Genomic DNA, 24,604 nt, shown 5'->3' with positions numbered 1-24,604 from the left:
ATTGTTCTGAGCGCTGTTTACCACCAAGCGGAAGCGTCTTAGGAACATCTACGTCACTTCCTGGACTCATGAATATTCATTTGAAACGGTCTATATTACATTAAGTACTGCCATCTAGTGCTAACATAGAAGGTGCATATAACAAAAAGACGATTTAAATATAACCAAATATAGAAAATAGTTCGTTGTATTGATTTGTAGGTTTATTTATAATTATACGGCACTGTATTTGATGTATAATATTATCGTTAAAAGTTTGTAATTGGGACCTTTAATATGAAGTCAGTGGCGTTGTGTCCGGAAGTTTGGCAACTTGGCGCTATTGTAAAGCGATGTGTGTAAATAAGGTTTTGCAGGTTTTAAGTCTGTGGTTGGAAGCAATAACAATGGGATGAAACGGAGGATAAATTAACCTTGTTTATTTGGAAAATATTCATCGACTTGAGGATATAAATACTTCAGACATGGAAACTTCGCTGAAAGGTGCTAAGCAACTATTTACTTAAGCGAAGCAGCTAGCTAACTGTATGTAAATAAAGTGCAGCTCTACACTCGGGGTACCGCTTTATTTATTCCTTTAATGAGCTAGAAAGCTTGTCGGGGTATTCAATCAGTTAAATTGCTAGTTTAGCTGTTTGATATAATAATGAAAGAAATGCCATACTATAACGTTGTGACATATTTATAATGCACAATGTTTATAGTCATGGTGGTCCATACTGTTGTACTTCATTTGTGCTATTAGAGTAAAACAGTTTGAGGTGGTATCTATTTATTTTATTGACCAAATAGAAATATATAACCTGACTAGTAAGGGGGAACAATATTTAACCACTTGGTTTTGTTTTTAATATATGCTAAGTGCATATTTACACACATTTTCCTTGACTTTACAGGACAACTGCTTATTGTTTACTGTCTACCTGTTGTTCCTGATGCTTTCAGGTCCTCCTGAAACCTTTTTGAGTGACTGCAGGCTTCTCTATTCCATATTGCTTGTCTTACTTTGAGGTTCCATATTTTTGTTTTATTAGGATTTTACCATCGTTTTACACTTTTGGTTACATTCTTAATAGGACAGATAGTTAAGTTACAAGTGATTCATTAGTTCAAGTTCATTGCCAAACATCATCACAACTGTGTTTCTCTAATTCACCTAACTTGCGTGTCTGTGGACTGTGAGAGGAAACCCACGCAGACACATTTACATTTTCAGCATTTAGCAGACGCATTATCCAAAGCGACTTACAGTACTGTGACAGTATATTGTCTAAGCAATTGAGGGTTAAGGGCCTTGCTCAAGGGCTTGAACCAGCAACGATTCGATTACTAGTCCAGTACCTTAACCGCTAGGCTACAACTGAACTGCGGTTAACACAGACACAGGGGGAACATGCACACAGAACTCCACACAGAAATGACCTGTACAGCTCCACCTGGGGATCAAACCCAGGACCTTGTTGTGAGGAGACAGTGCTACCCACCGTGCCACCCTGTGGTTTTGTAATTTCGGGCTGCACAGTGGCTCAGTGGGTTGCACTGTCGCCTCACAGCAAGAAGGTCCAGGCTTCAATCCCCAGGTGGGGCGGTCCAGGTCCTTTCTGTGTGGAGTTTGCATGTTCTCCCCGTGTCTGCATGGGTTTACTCCGGGTGCTCCAGTTTCCCCCCACAGTCCAAAGACATTCAAGTGAGGTGAATTGGAGATACTAAATTGTCCATGACTGTGTTCGATATAACCTTGTGAACTGATGAATCTTGTGTAATGAGTAAGTACCGTTCCTGTCATGAATGTAACCAAAGTGTAAAACATGACGTTAAAATCCTAATAAACAAACAACCAGAGCTTTTTCTGTCTTTGTAAAATTCAGGATGGGCCTAAATTCCTCTCAAGCCAGCTAAGTTTACAACCAATGGTTTGTTTCATATACAATTATAAATGTATGTATGGAGTTATTAGTTAATAGTTAATAGTATGTTGTGTAATTAGATTAGTTTTTTGCCACCCATCACCCAAAAAATAGTGTATACTTTAATCAATAAGTACTACTGCATCAAAAATAAGAAAGTTTAATTATGTTTTTAAACAGATGTGGTTATTTGGGGTTATTTGTACACATTTTGACCAGACGTGTTTACGTATTTTTCTCTTTTGGTGCAGGCAAGGCTAAACGGAGGCACCTGAGTATATCTGAGTGCAGCAGTTTGGCCCAAAGTGAAACTGGCAGCCAGTCTATCACCCAGCCATTCAGTGTGAACTTGTCTAACAGTTACCAAAATCAGGGACTTCAGCCAAGGACCCCTACTAAGAGAAGAAAAAACGGTATCATTTGTTAATTGTTCTTCTTACCAAAGCATTTTGTGGCAGTTGTTGCTAAAGCTGCAGCAGCCTGGATCTTGTATGTGATGAATTGGGAACTGAACATGTCTAAATTGAATATGAAGGAAAAATAATAAGCACTCAGTGCTAAACTTTTTTACTCAGATAAAGCAAAGGCAGATATTTTTCCACTAAGTCCAGCAGTGCTGGTGGTAGTCTATTGCTATGTGTCCACATACTTTTGATCATATAGTGTACTGTATATTGACTTGGTTTATATAAAAAAACCTTTCAATGTAGTAGTTGTTGACCACATTGTATTATTGTTGTCCCAGATGGCAGACAGCAGAGAGGCATTACAGAATTCTTCTCATCTGCTGGGGTTCTCAGCAGCAGTCCACAAAAAAAACAAAAATGATGCCATGGTCAAAACAGAGGCCGGAACGAATGGACATACTGTTCCAAAGGAGGAAGAAGTGGAACAAGAGATAATGATGAACCACATGGAGGGCATAACGGAGGACATGTTTGACGATGATAAGGAGTTTAAGACAGATTTATGTTCCATGGAAAAACATGAAGCAGAACAGGGTGAAAGGGTGGCAGGATGCAGCAGTTGGGCATGTTCTTCAACGTTTGCTTTTAGTGTCGGACACTCTAATGCTACTGTAAAGAAAGAGGAAGACCAGTATGATGTAGAAAGCCTCCCTGATGCTCATTATGGGTTACTGGGACTGAATAAGAATCTGCTGGAGCCCCAGGGTCACTTTCAAGACTTGCCTGAGGAGGTACTGAGTGTTATTTTGGCTCACCTCCCTGCTGCCGATCTGTATCGCAACATCAGTCTGGTGTGTCATCAGTGGAGAGACATTGTCATGGATCCTCAGGTGCGTTGTCTTTAACTTTACACAGTCTGAAGTTCAGTTCTGATCCAGTGTTTTATTTAGCAACATTAATGTTCTGGCTTCAGTATGAAAGCTGGCAGGATGACAGATTTTGTTTGTAAATAAGTGAAGTTTTCTGTTCTAGTTTCTTCCTTGGAAGAAGTTGTACTGCAGATATGAAAAGCAGGAAAAAGAGACTGTAATGGCAATCATGACCATACTTGAAGAGAACCGCATTGTTAAAACGGATGATCTTTGTGTATTAAACATGATAAGGTAAGAATCACTCGATTCCATTCACACCAAATGATCCAACAGTATTAGAACAGCAGAGCAGTTTCCCAGTTTTATGGTTTATATATGATATATATACACTGATCAGCCATAACATTAAAACCACCTCCTTGTTTCTACACTCACTGTCCATGTTATCAGCTCCACTTACCATATAGAAGCACTTTGTAGTTCTACAATTACTGACTGTAGTCCATCTATATCTATACATACTTTTTTGCTTGCTTTCACCCTGTTCTTCAATGGTCAGGACCCCCACAGGACCACCACAGAGCAGGTATTATTTAGGTGGTGGATCATTCTCAGCACTGCAGTGACAATGACATCATGGTGGTGTGTTAGTGTGTGTTGTGCTGGTATGAGTGGATCAGACACAGCAGCGCTGCTGGAGTTTTTAAACACCTCTCTGTCACTGCTGGACTGAGAATAGTATCCAAAAATATCCAGCCAACAGCACCCTGTGGGCAGCGTCCTGTGACCACTGATGAAGGTCTAGAAGATGACCAACTCAAACAGCAGCAACATAACCAAAAATATTATTATTAATACAGTTATTTTATAGTCCAAAGCTTAGGTGTATCACTGTAGCATAGCTTCATTAGTAAACTAGATTGTTCTTATTGCAGGTACATGTCGCAGTTCAAGCACAGCAGACGGGTGAACATGGTGGATGTTTTGAGTTGTGTCAAAGGCCATCGCCTCTACGCCCAGGCAGAGGCCTGCATTAAGCACCGGCTGCCAGACATGGAGACCATTGACGGAGTATGTAGCAATGCCTGTGCTAAACACAACCTTATCCTGCTATTAACAAACCATTTATGATGCTGATTGAGAATTTGAGTTGCTAGATCTTAGCCTGTTATTAACTGAAAGTGTTTATTCTACAGGAACCAAACCCTTGGTCTGCCATGGCACTCATGATTATCCTCGCAGATGGAGTAAAAGACATTTTGAATCTCGTGGATCGGTTGCAAACCTCTGGCTGTTTAGTGACCCCTGATGGGATTTCGGAGTTCCTGTGGGCCATCGCCACCCTGCTTCTTGCCATGAGGAACACGAACATTACTATCAGCAACAGGTGAGCTCTTTAGTAAGTGGACACATGAATTGTGGCAAACCAAACCAAAGTCCTCTTGGCCATATGCTGACCAAGTTAAAGGTGTGTGGGTGGGGTATGATTTGGTCTGTAGTGTTTACAAGGGGAATTACAGCAGCAGATTATGATTTTTTACTAGATTATAATAGAATAGTGTCTTAAAATGTTAGCCATTTAACACGGGAGTCTGCCATGGTATTGTTTGTGACCTGTAAATATAGTGGTAGAGTAAAAGGCTTATGGGACGTGTCTAACATCCCTGGTAGGAGAATATAAACAAGCCAGGCCAGATTTTTGTGCCTTTTCGTTTTTGTGTATTGGTCACACCAGATAGATTTGTATTGTAGATCCTTTAACAAAAATAATCAGTTAGCATTTTATATTAAGGGCAAATTTTAAATGACATAGATTATAGTTATACAGTGGTCCCTCGCTACTTCGCGGTTCGCTTTTCGCGGACTCGCTGTTTCGCGGGTTTTCACTTAAATATTAGTGTAAAATATTTATCGCGGTATTTTCGCTGTTTCGCTGGTTTTTGCGGTACTCGTTCTTCACATGCGTAGGATGAATACTGTACACACCAAAAACGCAAAGTAGGACCTACCCAGCGGCCGCTCGAGACGCTACTCGCCGACGTGAGATTGTAAACAACACATGATTGGTTGACTGATGGAAAGCAACCAACCAGAGAATGCTGCTCTGTATACCAGTCGCTGATCAAATTTTAAAAATTACGTATCTAGGTTTAAGAGTTTAAAACACTTTTAGTGTACAGTATGTATGAACATTTAAGGAGTGTTTTAAAAGAAACAGGTACAGTGGGAAAGGTTATTAAGGGAATGGGAAAGTGTTATGTAGTGTATAAGTGAGTGGGGAGGGTTTATAAAAACTTAAAATAGTGTATAACTACTAAAATAATGTATAAATATTAAAATAGATATAGCGTCGCTACTTCACGGATTTTCACTTATCGCGGGTGGTCCTGGAACGTAACACCCGCGATAAGTGAGGGATCACTGTACACATTATAGTACCTTTAGCCGTTTTGTTTGTCAGGTTGTTTATTTTTTAAGGAAAATAAATAAAAGATTTATTCTCATTCCTTTCTAAGGTGGCACTACAATGTTTTTTATGTGCTTCACCTGATGGAGAATGCACCACCGCCTCTGAGCCAAGACAGCACAGGCCGGTAGGGGGTCATGTTATTGTTAATTGTTAATTGTTATTGTTATTGTTAAGGTATGTAATTTTTATTTCTTACTTTCCCCACACTCAGAGAGAGACCTATACATGTCACTCATGAACAGCAACAGATCCTCAATCATGATATCCACAAAGATCATGTCGTCAAGATTATGGCTTTTGCTGGTAAGAAGCATTAAATTTGAACTAAAGTTGTGTGTCCTATTTATTTTGACTTGAATACTGGGGGTGTGATTGTATTCAGGTTTTCAAATCGTTCCATAAAGACTCTACTTCCGGCTGCTCAGGTGGCGCAGCAGTAAAACATGCTAGCACACCAGAGCTGACATTTCAGACTTGTCGGGTCAAAACTCAGCTGTGCCACCTGGCTGTGCCACGATTGGCTTGTTGTTTATACAGGGTGGGAAGCCAGGTAGGGACCTCATAACTGATGCAATTACAACCTCTGCTGGCTGATTGATGGCGTCTGCACAGAGTCGAGGAATAATGCGTTGATCAGGGTGTGGCTCTCCGTACACAAAGCTGATCCACATGTAAACTCGCCTTGTGCAGGTGAAAAGATGCAGTCGACTACTGCACGTGTGTCAGTCTCGCTCTCCTCAATCAGTGGTGGAGATCAGCATCAGTAGACTTTCTGCATACCAGGCAGAGTTGACTAACCGGCAGTTTTTATTCAGGTGTGCATGGGTTGCATGCTCGTTGGGAGGTTTTCTCTAAATATTGCTCGTAGTTCTTCAAAATATGACACCATATTACACCATAAATATTACATTAGTGGTGCTCAAAGTGATTATCAAAGTGAAAAGTCTCTCCATGAGAGCTGTAGAGTTTGCTGTTTCCAACTGTAGTAAACTATACCATAAACATTTCATTTATATACACTGATTAGCCATAACATTAAAACCACCATGCCCTGTGGTATCATGCATAAGGACCTTAGCAGCAGATTTTTCTAAGTTGCAAAGGGGGGATTCCATGGATTGGAACTGTTTGTTCTGTGCATTCTACAGATGCTAGATCAAATTGAGATCTCGGGAATTTGCAGGCCATGTCAACACCTTAAACTCTTCATGTTCTTTAAATCATTCTGGACCAATTTATCTTGCTGAAAAGGGCCACTGCCATTATTGAGTACTGTTGGCATAAAGGGGTGTACTCGATCTGCACCAATGTTTACATAGGTGGCACGCCTGGCACAGATAATCACTCCTTGGTCAAAGTCTTTTAGAATGGGGAAATATGGGATTTGATGTTTGATGTGATGATTAACTGACACTCTTGACCCTTGTCTGTTTGATTATATGCATTGAGCTGGTGCCACATGACTGGCTAATTATTACATAAATAAGGAAGTGTACAGCTGTTCCTCATAGAGTGGTCAGTGTCTTTAAAATGTACAAACACCGGGGCAATTAGGCACCATCATATTCAATTTCACATTCCTTTACCCGAACCACAATTGCTGCAGGTTTTCATACCAATCATGGAGAAGCTTCCCAGGATTCCACTAATCACTAGTTTTAGTACAAAGACCAAATGACTGAGCTTAGACTCAGTCACTCAAATCTGTACAAAATAGAAGAATAAAATGCCTTTATTTGTCATATATACATGTACACGTGTGCAGTACAGTGAATTTTTTTCCTGTGTATCCTAGCTTGTTTGGAAGCTGGGGTCAGAGCGCAGGGTCAGGCTTAAGGGTCTTACTCGAACCGACAATCTCCCAATTGATAGCCCAAAGCTCTACCCACTAGGCTATCACTGCTCCAAAAACATGCAGCCCTGCAGCTCTTTTTGAATGCAGCTCGTACTAGCTTGGGTCATCTTCCTTAAGTCACCACAGTCTGTACTGTACTTTTGGTTTCTTTGGCTTGCATAAGTAAATTGTTCTTTGAATAGTTATAGAGTAAACATTTGGCCAGTAATCACATGAATAATAAAGGCTCTAAATTAAGATCTGAAATGTTTATTTTACTGGTGTAGCAGGTGTGAAGTACAGAAAATTAACGGAAACTGTAAAGCTATGCATGCTTTCTGGTAGTGTCAGTATTCAGTATATAAACAAAATGCATTAATTAGTTCCAAAAACTGAAAGTGTATCTGCCTGGCTGCAGATCTAAAATCCAAAAGCAATTGACTTTTTTTCATATTTCAACTTAAGCTTCTGACCGACTCTAGAAATAGCACGGTATGAGTAATGTTGGTTTACACAGCTGTCCTTAAACATTACCACATAACAGAAGTAGCTCTCATAACGGTATAATTTCCTCTTACTGTATGCTCTCTGATTAATAAAGCCTTGGTTTATATATAAATGACTTTCACTGGTTTATTGTCCTTTATTTGAGGCACTGGGAAGACGACAACTCTGGTGAGATATGCACAACAAAGGCCAGATCTGCGCTTACTTTACATCGCCTTCAACAAATCTGTAGCCACACAGGCAGAACGCAGCTTCCCTTCCAATGTGAAGTGCAGGACCATTCACTCTATGGCCTACAAAGCTGTTGGATACAGGTCAGTTTGCTTCTTTGCAAAATAGCTTTACAAATGTATGAAATGTATGATGTGTATATACACTGATCAGCCATAACATTAAAACCACCTCCTTGTTTCTACACCCATTGTCCATTTTATCAGCTCCACTTATCATATAGGAGCACTTTGTAGTTCTACAATAACTTACTGTAGTCCATCTGTTTCTCTTCATACCTTTTTAACCTGCTTTCACCCTGTTCTTCAATGGTCAGGACCCCCACAGGACCACCACAGAGCAGGTATTATTTAGGTGGTGGATCGTTCTCGGCCCTGCAGTGACAATGACATGGTGGTGTGTTAGTGTGTGTTGTGCTGGTATGAGTGGATAAGACACAGTAGCGCTGCTGGAGTTTTTAAATACCGTGTCCACTCACTGTCCACTCTATTAGACACTCCTACCTAGTCGGTCCACTTTGTAGATGTAAAGTCAGAGACGATCGCTCATCTATTGCTGCTGTTTAAGTTGATCATCTTCCAGACCTTCATCAGTGGTCACAGGACGCTGCCCACGGGGCGCTGTTGGCTGGATATATTTTTGGTTGGTGAACTATTCTTAGTCCAGCAGTGACAGTGAGGTGTTTAAAAACTCCAGCAGCGCTGCTGTGTCTTATCCACTCATACCAGCACAGCACACACTAACACACCACCACCATGTCAGTATCACTGCAGTGCTGAGAATGACCCACCACCCAAATAATACCTACTCTGTGGTGGTTCTGGGAGAGTCCTGACTTGTAGTTCCACAATTGCTGACTGTAGTCCATCTGTTTCTCTGCATGCTTTGTTAGCCTCCTTTCATGCTGTTCTTCAAAGTGCTTCTATATGGTAAGTGAAGCCGATAAAATGGACAATGTGTGTAAAAACAAGGAGGTGGTTTTAATGTTATGGCTGATCAGTGTATGATTCTGGGGAAACTAGACTCACTGCAACCCTGACCAGGATAAAACAGTAGTAAAACATGAAATGAAATGTCTGACTTTCTTGGTAATTCAGGTCTGAGCTGGTGAAGTCACATGCAGACAAATCAGCTAGTAAATATCTCTGAGGTTTCTGAGACACTAATGAATTCTTTTTTTTTTTTTCAGGTACAGGCAGATAAATAAGCTGTCCAGTAACTTGAAGCCCTTCACAGTGGCCTTTGTGCTGCCCAAGGGACATGGTGGCTTTGTGAATGCCAAAGTGATTACGCTAACCATCAACCATTTCTGCTCCTCCACGGACGAGTTCATTGGCCCACAGCACGTCCCAAATCGCTACAGTAATACCAACGGGCGTGAGGAGCACCCAACCGAAGCCAAAAAAATGGTACCCAGAAATAGCTGCACCCACAAATCTAGGCTTCTGAAATCTGAAGCCTCTGTAATTATATGTGTCGTTTGTGTATTTAAAGGAGTTTGCACATGACGCACAGAAGATCTGGAACGAAATGGCAAAGCTGAAACCCACCAAAGAAACGGCTTATCACATGACCCATGATGGTGGGCTAAATGAATTTTTCCTTACATACTACATACAGTTAAGGTCAAAATTATTAGCCCCCTTATGAAATCAAATAAAAGCCTTATCCTTCCAATGACATGGGCCATAACCTTAAGTGTTTATAGTTTGTGTGTGTCCACAAGAACAAAGACAACATCTGCATAAGGTCAAATGAACATTTTTATTGGTTTGCTGAACTGAAACACGAAAAAAGCAAAAAATGCAATGGTCAAAATTATTAGCCCTCTGACAAATAATAGTCAATAGTGTAGCCTTTCTGATCCAAAACTGACAACAACCTCTTCTGGTAGTTTCTAACTAAGTTGGCACATTCTTCCTTGGAAAATTGTTCAAAATCATGCAACTTGCTTGGTCTCCGAGCATGGCCCGAACCTTGAGCTCCCTCCACAGATTCTCGATATGATTGAGATCAGGGCTCTGAGAGGGCCACTCCAGAACTTGATTTTGGTGTCTTTCAAAAAGTTTTTTACTAACTTTGATGTATGCTTCGGGTCATTGTCTTGTTGGAAGACCCAGCGACGACCTAACCCTAGACTGGCAGCAGATGTCTTGATGTTATTTTTCAAAATATCCACATAATCCTCTTTTTTCATGGTCCCATGCACCTGAACAAGGTTTCCTATCCCTGAAGCAGCAAAACAGCCCCACAGCATTATGCTTCCACCAGCATGCTTCACTGTGGGGACAGTATTTTTAGGGTTGAAGGCCTCGCCCTTCCTACGCCAAACAAAAGCAGCATCCATATGCCCAAACAGCTCAAGTTTGGTTTCATCAGACCAAAGGACAGACTTCCAAAACTCACCCTTATGTTTCAGATTGTCTCTGGCAAAGTTCAGTCGGGCTTTGGTGTGCCGCTGTGAAAGCAACGGGGTTTTTCTTGGACAATGACCACGAAGTCCACCACGATAAAGAGCCCTCACAACAGTTTTGCGTGAAACATCAAGTCCAGAGGAAGCCAGCTCGGCAACAATCATCTTTGCTTTGCGATGATGCAATGCACAGCTGTTCTAGAAACCATGAAACGCTTAGAAATGGCAGTATATCCTTCCCCCTGAAGATGAAGGTCCACTATCTTCTGTCTGAGGTCCAGACTGATTTCTTTGCTTTTTCACATGATGATATTGCTTCTTACAAAGATTATTGAGCAACCCTAGAGTATTTCTTTCATTCAAGCAGTCAAATGATACTAACTCTGCTTCTTGGAGTCACTTAAATAAGGTTCAGTGCTAATTGATTGCTCAGGTGTGTTTTCAAACCTAATTGACTGCTTAGGTGTGGTTTCAAACCCAGTTCATTTGTTTTGAAAGCACAAAATCACATGGGGGCTAATAATTTTGACCATCTCAGTTTCCACCAGATTTTTCATAAAGAAATCTTGAATATTTATTTTACATTCTAAAGTGTACCAAAATGGGGCCATATCATTGATAAATGATTTACTATATGACATTTTATGAATATTGCAAACATTGGGCAGTATTTTAGGGAAATATTCAAAAGTTCCTAGGGGGCTAATAATTTTGACCTTAACTGTACATGCTTATGTACTATGTTTGTTTTAACATATTCATCCTTTTCCTATTTCTTCTAATTTTGTATATTTGTCACAATTAATTTTTCAGATAATCAAACTACTTTTAATATTAGACAAAAATAAACCAGGGAAACATGAAATTTTTAAGATAAGATAACATTCCTTTATTAACCCCCATGGGGGAAATTTGAGTGTTACAGCAGCTCCAGCACATAGGAAATACACTTAGAGTAAATACAATAGAGTAGAATAAAATAAAAATATTGACTATGTAATGCAATTGTTTCTATACAGCCGTATGACAAGTTATTGTGTGAGGAGGAGGCTGGCTTGCCAGTATGAGGACAGTTTGTGTATTCTGCTATTGTTATGCAGTCTGATGGCAGTGGGCACAAAAGAACGCATGAAGCGCTCCGTCTTGCTCTTTGGTGGAACGAGAGTATGACTAAATGAACTGCACAGCTGCCATAGTTCCTCATTGAGAGGGTGAGAGGGATTGTCCAAGATTGGTCTAACTTTATCCTACATTTTCCTCTCACGCACTACCTCCAGACTGTCCAGCTCCAGACCCACCACCAGCGTATTTAGCTTATTTAACACATGTCCATTGCTTTAGATTTGGGGTTTTTTCTGATTTGGGGTTGTAGAAGAAATCTGATGGGGGTAAATCCTATTTATAGCACTTATTGCCATTAATACTTTTAGATTTTTGATGTCTTTTCTGTAGGCTACCTTAAATTGTGGCAGATGCAGAAGCCTGTGCTTCATGATTATGATGTCATTTTTATTGACGAGGCTCAGGACTGCACTCCAGGTATGTTTTCTTAAGTTTTTCTTGCTTTCTTTGTGACACATGTTGCTAGATGTCATCTGGCCTCACATGGACAGGGCGGCACGGTGGCTTAGTGGGTAGCACTGTCGCCTCACAGCAGGAAGGTCCTGGGTTCGAACCCCAGGTGGGGCGGTCCGGGTCCTTTCTGTGTGGAGTTTGCATGTTCTCCCCGTGTCTGCGTGGGTTTACTCCGGGTGCTCCGGTTTCCTCCCACAGTCCAAAGACATGCAAGTAAGGTGAATTGAAGATACTAAATTGTCCATGACTGTGTTTGATATAACCTTGTGAATCGAATAAACTTGTGTAATGAATAACTACCGTTCCTGTCATGAATGTAACCAATGTGTAAAAACATGACGTTAAAATCCTAATAAACATAAACACATGGACAGACAGACATTTTGGATTTTAAAGGGTTCTAACATCTGGAGTCACAAACCCAAGCTAACAAGTCTTTAAAATTAGTTTTTAAGAAATAGGTCTGCAGGTTCTATTCAGTTTGCTTAAAGGTATTTTGGATACTTTTGAGTCTTTCATATATTTTTGTGGGTACTGTTGAGCTCAAATATTAAAGTCCACCAAGACTTGGTTTCAGAAGAAGTCTTGGAAGATTCAGAAGGTGTCACAGTCACCTGACTTGAACCTTAAAAGTCTTTAGTGGGATTTGAATAAGGCAGTTGCAGCATGCAAACACAAGAATATTAGTGAACTGGAGGCCATTGCCTATTTAGAATGGACTAAGATCTCTTAGAAGCTGGTGCCTGGCTATGCATCACGTTTACAGCAGGTTATGACAGCAAAAGCATGCTTTACTAAGTACTAATGATGCTTGTCATGAAATGGTTAATAATTCTGAGACTGCAGTAGTCATTAAAAGTGGCATTTTGTGTTGAAATAGGTTAAATTACTTGTTCTATTAAGCTATTTAGTTTGTTCTTTTTTGCAATGCATGTTGAATACTTTTGATTGCAACTTTATTTGTGCCTTTAACATTGCATGTATTGCTCTTTAGTCATCATGGACATCTTGCTCTCTCAACACTGTGGGAAGATCCTGGTTGGAGATCCTCATCAGCAGATTTACACTTTCAGAGGAGCTGTCAATGCTTTGCATGCTGTTCCACACACACACCTCTACTACTTAACACAGGTAAACACACATTTACTACTTAACACAGGTACACACACATCTACTACCTATCACAGGTACACACACATCTACTATCTAACACAGATACACACACCTCTACTACTTAACACAGGTATACACACCTCTACTACTTTACACAGGTACACACACATCTACTACTAAATACAGGTACACACACCTCTACTATTTTACACAGGTACACACACAATTACTACTAAATACAGGTACACACACCTCTACCTCACATTTATAAAAATGCTGTTGTTATTAAATGTGTCCAAACCTGCAGACCAGCCAGTCCTTACTTATTAGCTTTTATCTTTTGCAGAGTTTTAGATTTGGCGCTGAGATTGCCTACATTGGTGCAACAATATTAGATGTGTGCAAAAAGGTGAAGAGGCTGTTGGTTGGTGGATTCCAGGATGGTGGGTTTAACATTAAAATAATATATAATATAATATTATTTTTGCTATTATGTATGCAAACAGTGGTCTTCTTTTAAGGTTTGGAAAGAAACTTGTAATTTGTCCGGATGGTCAGATGTAATCCAAGAACCAAGAAAATCCTAGACAAATGTTCTGCTATAAAATAGAAGCTGCTGGAACAGTGTTTACATTACACAGTCAAGCGAACTTTGTTGCTGTGTGCTTAGAGGTTGCTATGTAGTAAATAAAAGCCTTTGCTCATGTTTTTGCTTTGTCCATGTGATCAGCGACCAGCTAGTTCAGTTTAACCATACAATTTTCGATCATGGGTATGTTTACTACATTTGCATTTTCAGCATTTAGCAGATGCCTTTATCAAAGTGACTTACAATTGAGACTGTATATATTGCAAGCAATTGAGGGTTAAGGGACTTGCACAAGAGCCCAACAGTGTCAGCTTGGCAGACACCAGTGACCTTCCAGTTACTAGTCCTGTACTTTAACTGCTGAGCTACCTCTGCCCTCTTCTTCTTCTGGTAAAGTCACTGTGTGTGTGTGTGTGTGTGTGTGTGTGTGTGTGTGTGTGTGTGTGTGTGTGTGTGTGTGTGTGTGTGTGTGTGTGTCTTAGGCACTGTAAGAGGAGAGGACATTGAGACACTGGAGAGTCTGAGACTGGCTCATCAGCAGGTTGGAGGGAAGGTGGCCATTCTGTGTCGCTCTAATGTAACTGTGTTCAGTGAGGCGGTACGGCTTACCGATGCCAATCCCAACTGCAAGATCCACATTGTTGGTGTGAGTTCACTGTTACCACTATGTGTAATAAAGCAAGGAAAGACCCTGTTTTCTATTAAAAATAATCTAAACTCTTTTTGTATTTAGGGTGTTGACAATTTTGGGCTGATGAAAATTCTGGATATCTGGATCCTAATGCAGCCGGATGATAAACGGATAAAAGGTTAGTCGTCAGTTTGGGACCACAGAAAAATAGATGGACAAAATAATGACTGAATCTCAATTATAAACCAAGTTTCACATATGAATTCAGTTTGTTTTGTTAACAAGTGGTAAATTTTGCTAGGCTTCTACCTCTGGAATCCAGGAGGATTAAAGCTAGAAAAAGCAGTGCCCTTCTCCTCATAATGTTTTTCCTTCATGAATGTAACATTATAGGTTTCCATTATTGTGTCTATTATTTTTAGAAACCATTAATAGAACGATGAGTGGACAGATCTTATGGTTTTTCTTACTTAGCATAGTGGCAAATTTAAGCTTGATCTCCACCTACAGAACACTTGTGGATTAAGGACCCATTTATCCGGAAATTCTCCAAGGACAAGCTGGGTGGTTATGCAGGTCTGAAGAGGTGTGCCACGCAGATGGAAGACCGTGAGTTGGAGGCCAAACTCTCCATAGTGAAGACATACAACACACGCATTCCAGAGCTGGTGGATCGCATTTACAACTGCACTCAGGGTCAGCCAGACTGTGCAGGTGATTACTAATTATCCTTCAAAGCAGATTTACACATACTACGTACCTCTTAGTTGCTCAGTGATGGTGTTGAGGGACTGCTACAACTTTTGTTTGACCATTTACATATACTATAGAATAGAATAGCGTGCCTTTATATGAACAGGTGTACAGTACAGCAACTTTTTTCAGCATATCCTAGCTTGTTTGAAAGCTGGGGTCAGGGTCCGCCATTGTACAGCACACCTGGAGAAGAGAGGATTAAGGGCTATGCTCAAGGGCCCAGAGCGAGGATTCAAACTCCCAACCTTTCGCTTGATAGCCCAAACCTCTACCCACTAGGCCCAATCACATACAGTGGATATAACAAGTCTACACACCCCTGTTAAAATGGCAGGTTTTTGTGATGTAAACAATCAGAGAAATATAATTTCAGATTAATTTCCACCTTTAATGTGACCTATAAACTAACTAAAAATCATTTAGAGGGGAATCATCTAGAAGTGGTTGCATAAGTGTGCAAACCCTCCTATAACTGGGGGTGTGGCTGTGTTCAGAATTACATTAATATTCATGTTAAATAGTAGTCCAAGACACTTCCATTAATTAAAGCAACTGATTAACCCCATATAAAGTTCAGCTTATCTATTAGGATATTTCTCATTTTTACTTAGTTGCATCTTAACAGCAAAAGCCATGGTCCACAAAGACAAAGCATCAAAGGGCTTTCATTGTTCCCAAGGGTAAAAAAATTTCAAGGCTTTACATATGCCATGAAACAATAAGGACAAGTGAATAAAAAATGGGAACAGCAATGACAATACCAATATTGGACATCTCTCCAAAATTAATATAAAAACCAGACAAAAGCTTTAAAAGGAGCTGCAGGAGTTTCTGTGAAGTACTGGTTATGTACACATGTGACAACAATCTTCTGTATTTTTCATGTGTTTGATCTGTGGGGTAGGGCAAGACATCCTACCCCATCCATTCCCAGATACAATTTGCAAAAAAATCAAGTCTGCTAAAAGCATGTGGGACAATGTGTTATGGTCTTATGAGACCAAGGTTGAACTTTTTGACCCTAATTTCAAAAAGTATGTTTGGTGCAAAAACAACATAGGGGGAATCTATGTTTTAGCAATTAACTCAGTTACACTTCTTTATACCACCTGATCATGTTTACTTATCTTGTAGATTACATCCTGGGCACAGTACATAAATCTAAGGGCCTGGAGTTTGACACAGTAGTGGTGGCGGACGACTTCATAAAAGTGCCCTGTTCCCGTCATAACCTGCAGAGAATGAACATTAACTCAGGTTTGTACTGTTTTATTACTGTTGTCCAACATCAGTGCCTGACCCCTCAAAAATGCTATTTTGACTGGATGTGTACAGGTTCTTGTAAAAGGCCTTTTCAGAGAAGTGGAGGCTGTTCTAGCCTCAAAAGTAGAGCTATTCCATGTTCCACATTGAGGCCGGGGGTTTTGGAAAGGTATTTTGAATGAGCTTGTGGTCAGGCGTCCTCATGCTTTTAGCCAGGTAGTGCAGTGATTTGAAAAGTGGATCGTTAAACTGGGAGGAATCATTTGTAAACGTTTGTCTGCTGAATTTTTTTTAGCACATCTGGTAAATCCAGATGTGATTGGCTGTCAGGTAAAGGCATTGGTCACCTGCACATCTTTATTCTTTTAAGATTTGTGTCAGTTATTCATTAGAAGCCAAAAGCAGCTTTTTAAACTGTGCATTTAGTGAAAGTTTACAAACCCTATTTCCATTAAATTTGGGACATTTTGTAAAATGCAATAAAACAGTAATCTGTGATTTTGTTAATTTTCTTGAACTTGGCATCACTTTTACCCAAAAACAAACATGATATTATGTGACCATGTTTCTGCTCACTTTTGGTCCATCTGAGATGAGCTCAGGTCCAGGGAATGCAGTGGCTTTTTCTTTGCATAGTAGAGTGTCCGGTTTCTTTTTTTTTTGATACTGTGACAAATAGTGTTAAGTAATAATGGTCTTCTGAAGTACTCCCCAGCCCAAGTGGCTATATTTATGTTGCATGACTAATTTTAATCTATTCCCAGAGTGCTTGAAAGATCACACGCAGTTAACAGTGTTTTCTTGTCTTACATGGCTAACTCTGGATTTCCTGAATCTATTCACAATATTATGCACGGTAGATGGTAAATGATCTAAATATTTGCGTTCTTGCTTTATGAATTTCTTTTAACTAATTCTCTTACAAGGTTTGGCACAAAGTGGTGAGCAACACACCGTATTTGCTTGCAAAGACTGAGCCTTCGGTGGATCTTCCTTTTATACTATATCTTGATTTTAAATATTATATAAACCTTTCACTCTTATTTTGCTCTTGTCCCAACTTTTTAGAATTTGTGGGTATTACATAAAAAATGTGTTTATATTTACAAAATTCAATCAAGTTGGTCAGACAAAACATTTCAAAGTGTTTTTAGCAGTTAAATAAATGTCCTGTCTTTAGGTATAAGGAACTCTGAAGCAGATGAGTGGAACCTGTTATATGTGGCTGTGACTCGAGCCAAGAGAGTTCTGTACATCACCAAAAGCATCAGCAACATCCTTACACTTGCAGGAGTGAGTAGTCTTTTCTTTCTTTTAAATTAATCGTAGTTTTTTTTTACATATTAGTCTGTTTGCTTAGACTGGATTAGTCAGACTGAAAAATTTGGTCTAGTCATTTCCAGTTCCCCATAGTTCCACTGTCGTTTGCACCACCCCTGTTCTGGCCAAGAGCAGCAGCAAACTATCACACATCCTATCCAACAAGTGTTCAGTTTCTGGTCTAGTCTTATTACCTGCCAGTAGGAGGTTCCCACTTTCCCACATTCTATCATGCCCTATGTGATTCCCCCATAACCCATGCTGGCACCTAGACCAGTCCCGATGATTGCATATTAAAACAGCAGTGAGGTTCCCATCTGACCTTCCCTTCCTTAGATGCCACAAATTGTGTCTGCTGGATGGCTGGCCAGATTGGTAGAACTGCTGAGATTCGGACTTGTGAGCTAGCTTATTAGACCACTGCGTCACCTGAACAGCAATACTATAACAGCAATACTATGCAAATCTTAAGTAAATGGAGTAATGGAAAAGGACTTGAAAGGGTCTGGAAAACATCGTTTTCAAGTCAGAAATATAGCATTCAAAATATTCAAGCTGACCTAAGTTTCCTTCACACCGTCATTGCACCATGTCTTTACAGACCTTGGTTTATAGACTTTACAAACTGTTCTCACAAACTTGAAAGCCTATAATATGACCCCACTGACCAGACATTATTTGGGTGGTGGACCATTCATAACTGCATTCTGTGAGACCTTTTGAGCAGCTGTCCATTATTGTCCATTCTGCTTTGCAGGAATACTTCCTGAGGACAGAGCTGAGCAGTACGTTGCTGAACAATGATCAGTCTTGCAAATGCAGTACCAGAGAGTGTCCCAATCAGATCACCAAGGAGATGCCACTCAGCATGCACAAACTTCCTGTCAGATATGTGAGTTTTAAAGATTTGAGAGTGTGTTTGAGTAATTCAACCTCATCCAGGTGCTACTTTGTGTGTGAGTGTGAGTGTAATATAGTCGAAAATATTCAACCCCCTCACCTTAAAAGGTGTTATGGTTATGTGTACATAATTGAATGAAATTATACAACAGTTTTCAATACATACAAGCAAAAACTTACAAAATGACCTGATGAATGCTGGGACGAGTGTAGGCAGTTGTAGCCTAGTGGTTAAAGTACTGGACTAGTAATCAGAATGTTACTGGTTCAAGCCCCACCACTGCCAGATTGCTGCTGTTTGGCTCTTGAGCAAGGCTCTTAACCCTCAATTACTCTGACTGTGTACTCAAAATGTGAATGAGTGTGTCAGTGACAACCATAAAAAATATCACTAAATGACCAAGGACTCCACAGCAGGACTTCACACCTTATGCTGCTCTTAACCAAGAAGCACAGGAAGGGTTGACTGGAGTTCTGAGACACAGTTCTAAAGATTAATGACTCGAACTTGTAATTATTTGGCCATATGGATCAGCGGTTTGTCTGGTACAAGAAGGGCAGGGCTTATGACCAGAAGAATACTTTCCCCACAGTCAAGCATGGAGGAGAGTCAGTGATGTTTTTCTGCTGCAGAATCTGACAACCTTGACTGTGTGACTGGCACCATGGATTTACAGGAATTGAACCTTCTGTACAGACAATGATCCCAAGCACACTTCCAAATCAATCAAAGCTTGGTTAAGGTATCAGTCCTGGAATATCCTGGAGTGCCCTTCTCACTCTCTAGATTTAAATCCCATAGAAAATGTGTGTCTGGATTTAAAGAAAGCACTTGCAGCACGAAAACCACCAAACCCCTCACTAAGCTGTAAGCTTTTGCATGGAAACAATGGGTGATTCTACTTTTTCATAAAGGTTTTAAATAAATCTTCATCTCCAATAAATGAAATGATTATTTAAAAGCTGCATTTAGTGTTCACTCATGTTGTCCTGTATTAAAATTAGTTGAAAGATTTATATATACAGAATTATATATACAGTATTTACATATGTGTGTTGTGTTTTAGATGGACAGTGAAGAAATGGGAGGTGTCCTTTGTGCCAGATGTGTGGAACAGCGCATAGGTCCCATGGCCTTCCTGCTCTCTCCACCTGACAACGTCAAGGCCATGCATTACACAGAGGAACGACTTGAGCTGCCCATCAACATCTCTATGCTGCTTGCTCTACTTTAACTACACACAGTCAGTCTTTGTATGAAGAGTTTTTCAATTAGAGGTGCTGGTTTACTAATGCAAATTTCATTGAAATACAAGGTGTCCGCATTTTGTGTCCAGTCAAAATTTCTCAGTTTTTGTATAAGGCTATGGACATCCTAAATGCTGGTACATTAACACAATTTTCGAGGCAAAGCTATTCTTGAAAAGCCACCCTGTACATTTCCACAGTGTGTTTGAGTTACTATGGGGGTTATGGACATCAGTACAACAGTACTGTAGGTATGTTTGTATTGCCAAACTAGCATCTTGCTCTGAAAGATTATTTAAAGATTATCTGCAAAACAACAATGTAGGAAACAGATCTTGAATACGTGGAAGTGTTTGCTTTTATATGTTTCTAGCCTAAGCCTCACAAACCTTTTTTTATTCCTTTATTTTGGAAAATAAGTTGAAATTGAAGCAGCAAATCCTTCAATCAAGCCAGTCTGGATACCAGCATTTGTTGGTATTTATTGAGTTTACATTTTTAGCAGACGCTTTAATATTGTCCAAGCAATTTAAGGTTAAGGGCCTTGCTCAAGGGCACAACAGTGGCAACCTGGCAGTGGTGGGGCTTGAACCAGCGACCTTCCAATTACTAGTTCGGTTCCTTAACCGCTAGGCTACAAGTCCCTTATTGCAAGTATGCAATCTATTTGAGATAGCAAAGCATGCACGTACATGTTATAGACAGTCATATAATAAGCTATTAACCCGTTCTGTTGATTGATGATTATAAAGGCCCTTTCATTCCACTGTAGACTTTTCTACTGTAGGAATGCTCTGGATGCCTGAAGCTATACTCTGCCAGTACATTTTTGCCTCCTCCCATGGCAACTCGGCCAATTTTAGATCAATCTGGAATTCAGTCATATGCATACCTGCCTTCTTTTGTCATTAATACAGTATGGGTAAGCTTTATTGAAAACTTTTATTTGGCCATCACATTCCCTATATACTGGATTGTAACCATTGAGCTAGATTTTAAACTTTAAATCTACATGTACATCAACATTTGCACTATACATGTTATACATGGCTGTCCAGGAGGCTTCACAGACATGATTGGCTGTGTCTGGTGGGGGTGGCCAAAGCCCTGTAATGGATTGGTGCCCTGTTCAGGGTATTTCTGCCCTGCACCCAGTGTTACCCGCTGCTACTCTGACCAAGATAACATGGAAAATAAAATGAGAATTTGATACTTGTACATATGCTTTTATTAACCCTTTTTTCTTATTTGTGTTTAAATAATGTGAATATACATAGTCAGGTCCTGAATAGACAATTATTTTTTACTGAACTGCAAATGTGTGATCTTTTTACTTCTGCTGATTTGGAAATCATTTATATTTGCAATGAACCATATGGTGAGTATAACTGCCCAGGTCTTTAAAAGCCTGTTAGTTATTTGTTGTTAAATTTTATTTTAATTTCTATGCATTCTTAATTGATCCACAGATTTAACTTGAAGTGCACATTTAACTTTTAGGCAAAAATATTGTCTTCAAACCCCTTGACTTTTTGCACGCTACAGTGTATTGTGAATTTGATTTTAAATAAATAATTGTCGTTTTTAACCGTCAATCTAACCCATAATAACGTAGTGAAAATATGTTTTTAGACTTAAACCCCATTGAACATTTGTGCAGAAAAAATGGCAGTTTGCAGATGTTTGCCATCCAAGCTGAGATTGAGAGGATTTGCCATGACAAATAGGATAAACTGCCCAAAGATTGTAAATCCAAGAACACTTGCAACTATAATTGCTGCCAAATTGGCTTTTACGCAGCATCAAATAAAGGGAAACTGAAAACTTTTGTGAATGAGATTTCAGTTTAAATTTTTTTTCCCCTTTTCTCCCCCTTTAGCGCGTCCAATTATCCAATTTGCATCGTGCTTCCTCTCTGTCTATGCCGAACTCTGCCCTCAAAGCGAACCCATATTCCCTCCGAAACATGAGCACCAGTCGCCTGCATTTTTTCACCTACACATTGACGAGTGTTGCGCCACCTAGCGTTGCATGCGGAGAGACACCCTAAGAGCACTCCTTTCTCATCTCTTGTGCAGGCGCCTCTAATCAGCCGGCAGAGGTCGTAACTGCACTATTCTGACAGAGAGAAACCCACTTCCGGCCCCTTGTCCCGCCCCCCAACTGAACAACCGGCCAATCGTTGTTCATGTAGCCACTCAGCCTCGAGCCGGTAAGGCAGAGCTGGATTCGATACCATGTATCCGGAATCCAGCTCTGGTTGTAGCGCGTGTGTTTTTACCGCTGCGCCACCTGAGAGGCAGTATTTAATTTTTTATTGATTTTGGGGCCATTATGTGTAGGCTAATGGGTAAATCTACAACACAATGAAGTGTTCAACATGTCAAGGGATCTGAATACTTTCTAAATTCTAAATAATGTATTTGACTGATCTTGTAAATGAATTTGCCCAGTTACCCCACCTACCTAAAATCACTGTTTAATCCCACTCTGCCCCTTGTTCCATTTGAGCCACAAGACTGCGTCATCTGTACTCAGGACTCAGGGAAGACAAGCATTAAGGTTATATCTATGATTTTATTTTTTTTTGTACGGGCGCTCAGGTGGTAGATTGAATTTTCCCTGGGCTGACCAAATGGCTATCTCTCCAAGAACAATGACCGAAGACTCACTTTTTTATTAAATATTTGAGTGAGCACTAACCTTGTTTTACAAAAACAATTCCTAACTGACTGTACTTTGTTTCTAGCTGTATTGCCTGTATTAGTTTTAGCTGAGTGGACTTTTTACATGTTGCTTATTTGTAGTGAGAAAATGTCTACTGGTGAGGATACATCACCCCTTTGTACATCACTTTAAATACCAGCATTTGTTTAATTTTTAAGTTAAGTTAAATTAAAAAATTGTAAATATGTTATTAATGCACAAGTTTAAATATAATGAAGAATACAAAACAATATAAGCATTCACCATATGATCATCCTAATTAAACAATTGTTGCATTTGTTTAACGGAAGAAGGTTAAATAACTTAGTGAATTAGTACAAACCCCATTTTCTAAAAAGTTGTTTTTGTAATTATGCAATAAAAACAAGAATATGTGAAAATAAATGATTAAATGTTTTTGCTTTACAACTTTATTGTATTTTGTAAATATAAACAAATTTTGAATTTTATACCTGCAGCAACCTTAAGCTTGGACAGGAGCAAAATAAGCATAAAAACTTTACAGTATAGTCTAGTTTTGTTATTTCAGCAGATGAATTGGTAACAGATGAAGGGTATCATAATTGGTTATAAAAATATTATTATTCACTTAAAGCAAAACTGTTGTCAATTAAAATAGTCCACCGTGGCAACAAGAAATGTAATCTGGAACTGTTACACAAAGAGAAAGCAGTACATCAGCTGATGCAGAAACACGGCCAAGTTCTCTGGGTCCAACTGTTAAAATGTGCTCGGGTGAGATGGGACCAGGTTTTAGCTTGTTTTGGGGAAAAACAGATGTTGAGTTCTGTGACAATAAAAACATGAAAAAAGGTGCAAAAACCAACATTTGTCTAAAGTCTTGTGTCAATCATAAATAGGCAAAAAATTCCACTGGCAAATCTTCAAAAATTAGTATCCACAATTCACAAATAAAGTGTAATTAATGATAAATTTTGTGTTGCTGGCATCAAGTTTTGTTTAAATTTCTATAACACAAATAAGTTTGTGAACTTGTTAAATCTTGTGAAAAGCCTGTAAAAAGTGTGCAGACTGATGTAGCCAATAGCCAATGAATAGTGGACAAACTTTATATTAATTCCCATGGTTTTAAAATCTCCAACATGCTGATTTTTTTGTATTCACATACAGTTTACAATATAGTGCACATTACAAACGTTACAATACTCAAGTCAAGGAGCCACTGATCTCAGCCACATTCAACATGTGGGATAAACTGAACTGTGCCTCAACATCAGTACTGGTTTACTTGAGGTAAATCTGTGCATTCACGTTTCAAAATCTACTGGAAAGCCTTTCCAAAAAAGCAAACAAGGTACAGCAGAAAAGGGCAACCCATCAGCCATAACATTAAAACCACCTCCTTGTTTCTACACCTACAGTCCATGTTATCAGCTCCACTTACCATATAGAAGCACTTTGTAGTTCTACAATTACTGACTGTAGTCCATCTGTTTCTCTACATACTTTTTTTTAGCCTGCTTTCACCCTGTTCTTCAATAGTCAGGACCCCCACAGGACCACTACAGAGCAGGTATTATTTAGGTGGTGGATCATTCTCAGCACTGCAGTGACACTGACATGGTGGTGGTGTGTTAGTGTGTATTGTGCTGGTATGAGTGGATCAGACACAGCAATGCTGATGGAGTTTTAAACACCTCACTGTCCCTGCTGGATTGAGAATAGTCCACCAACCAAAAATATCTAGCCAACAGCGCCCCGTAGGTAGCGTCCTGTGACCACTGATTAAGGTCTAGAAGATGACCAACTCAAACAGCAGCAATAGATGAGCGATCGTCTCTGACTTTACATCTACAAGGTGACCCAACTAGGTAGGAGTG

General features: G+C 39.7%; 1 protein-coding gene across 1 annotated transcript; it reads left to right on the top strand.

Moving 5' to 3' along the window:
• Positions 1–432: 432 nt before the first annotated feature.
• fbxo18 (F-box DNA helicase 1) lies at positions 433–23,112 on the top strand. The gene is given in 22 exon segments (XM_062994731.1): positions 433–483; positions 2,159–2,320; positions 2,653–2,738; positions 2,740–3,204; positions 3,347–3,477; positions 4,122–4,257; positions 4,383–4,573; positions 5,703–5,780; positions 5,868–5,959; positions 8,143–8,311; positions 9,418–9,637; positions 9,723–9,810; positions 12,094–12,180; positions 13,211–13,347; positions 13,676–13,772; positions 14,401–14,564; positions 14,652–14,727; positions 15,060–15,263; positions 16,440–16,562; positions 17,749–17,861; positions 18,646–18,780; positions 19,856–23,112. Coding segments are annotated over 22 exon segments (3,141 nt in total). The 5' UTR covers positions 433–464; the 3' UTR covers positions 20,024–23,112.
• The last annotated feature ends 1,492 nt before the right edge of the window (positions 23,113–24,604 follow it).

Source organism: Trichomycterus rosablanca, chromosome 1 (genome assembly GCF_030014385.1).
Source record: "Trichomycterus rosablanca isolate fTriRos1 chromosome 1, fTriRos1.hap1, whole genome shotgun sequence".
NCBI lineage: Eukaryota > Metazoa > Chordata > Actinopteri > Siluriformes > Trichomycteridae > Trichomycterus > Trichomycterus rosablanca.
The sequence above is the reverse complement of the archived record's forward strand: the minus strand, read 5'-3'. Positions and strand labels throughout refer to the sequence as shown.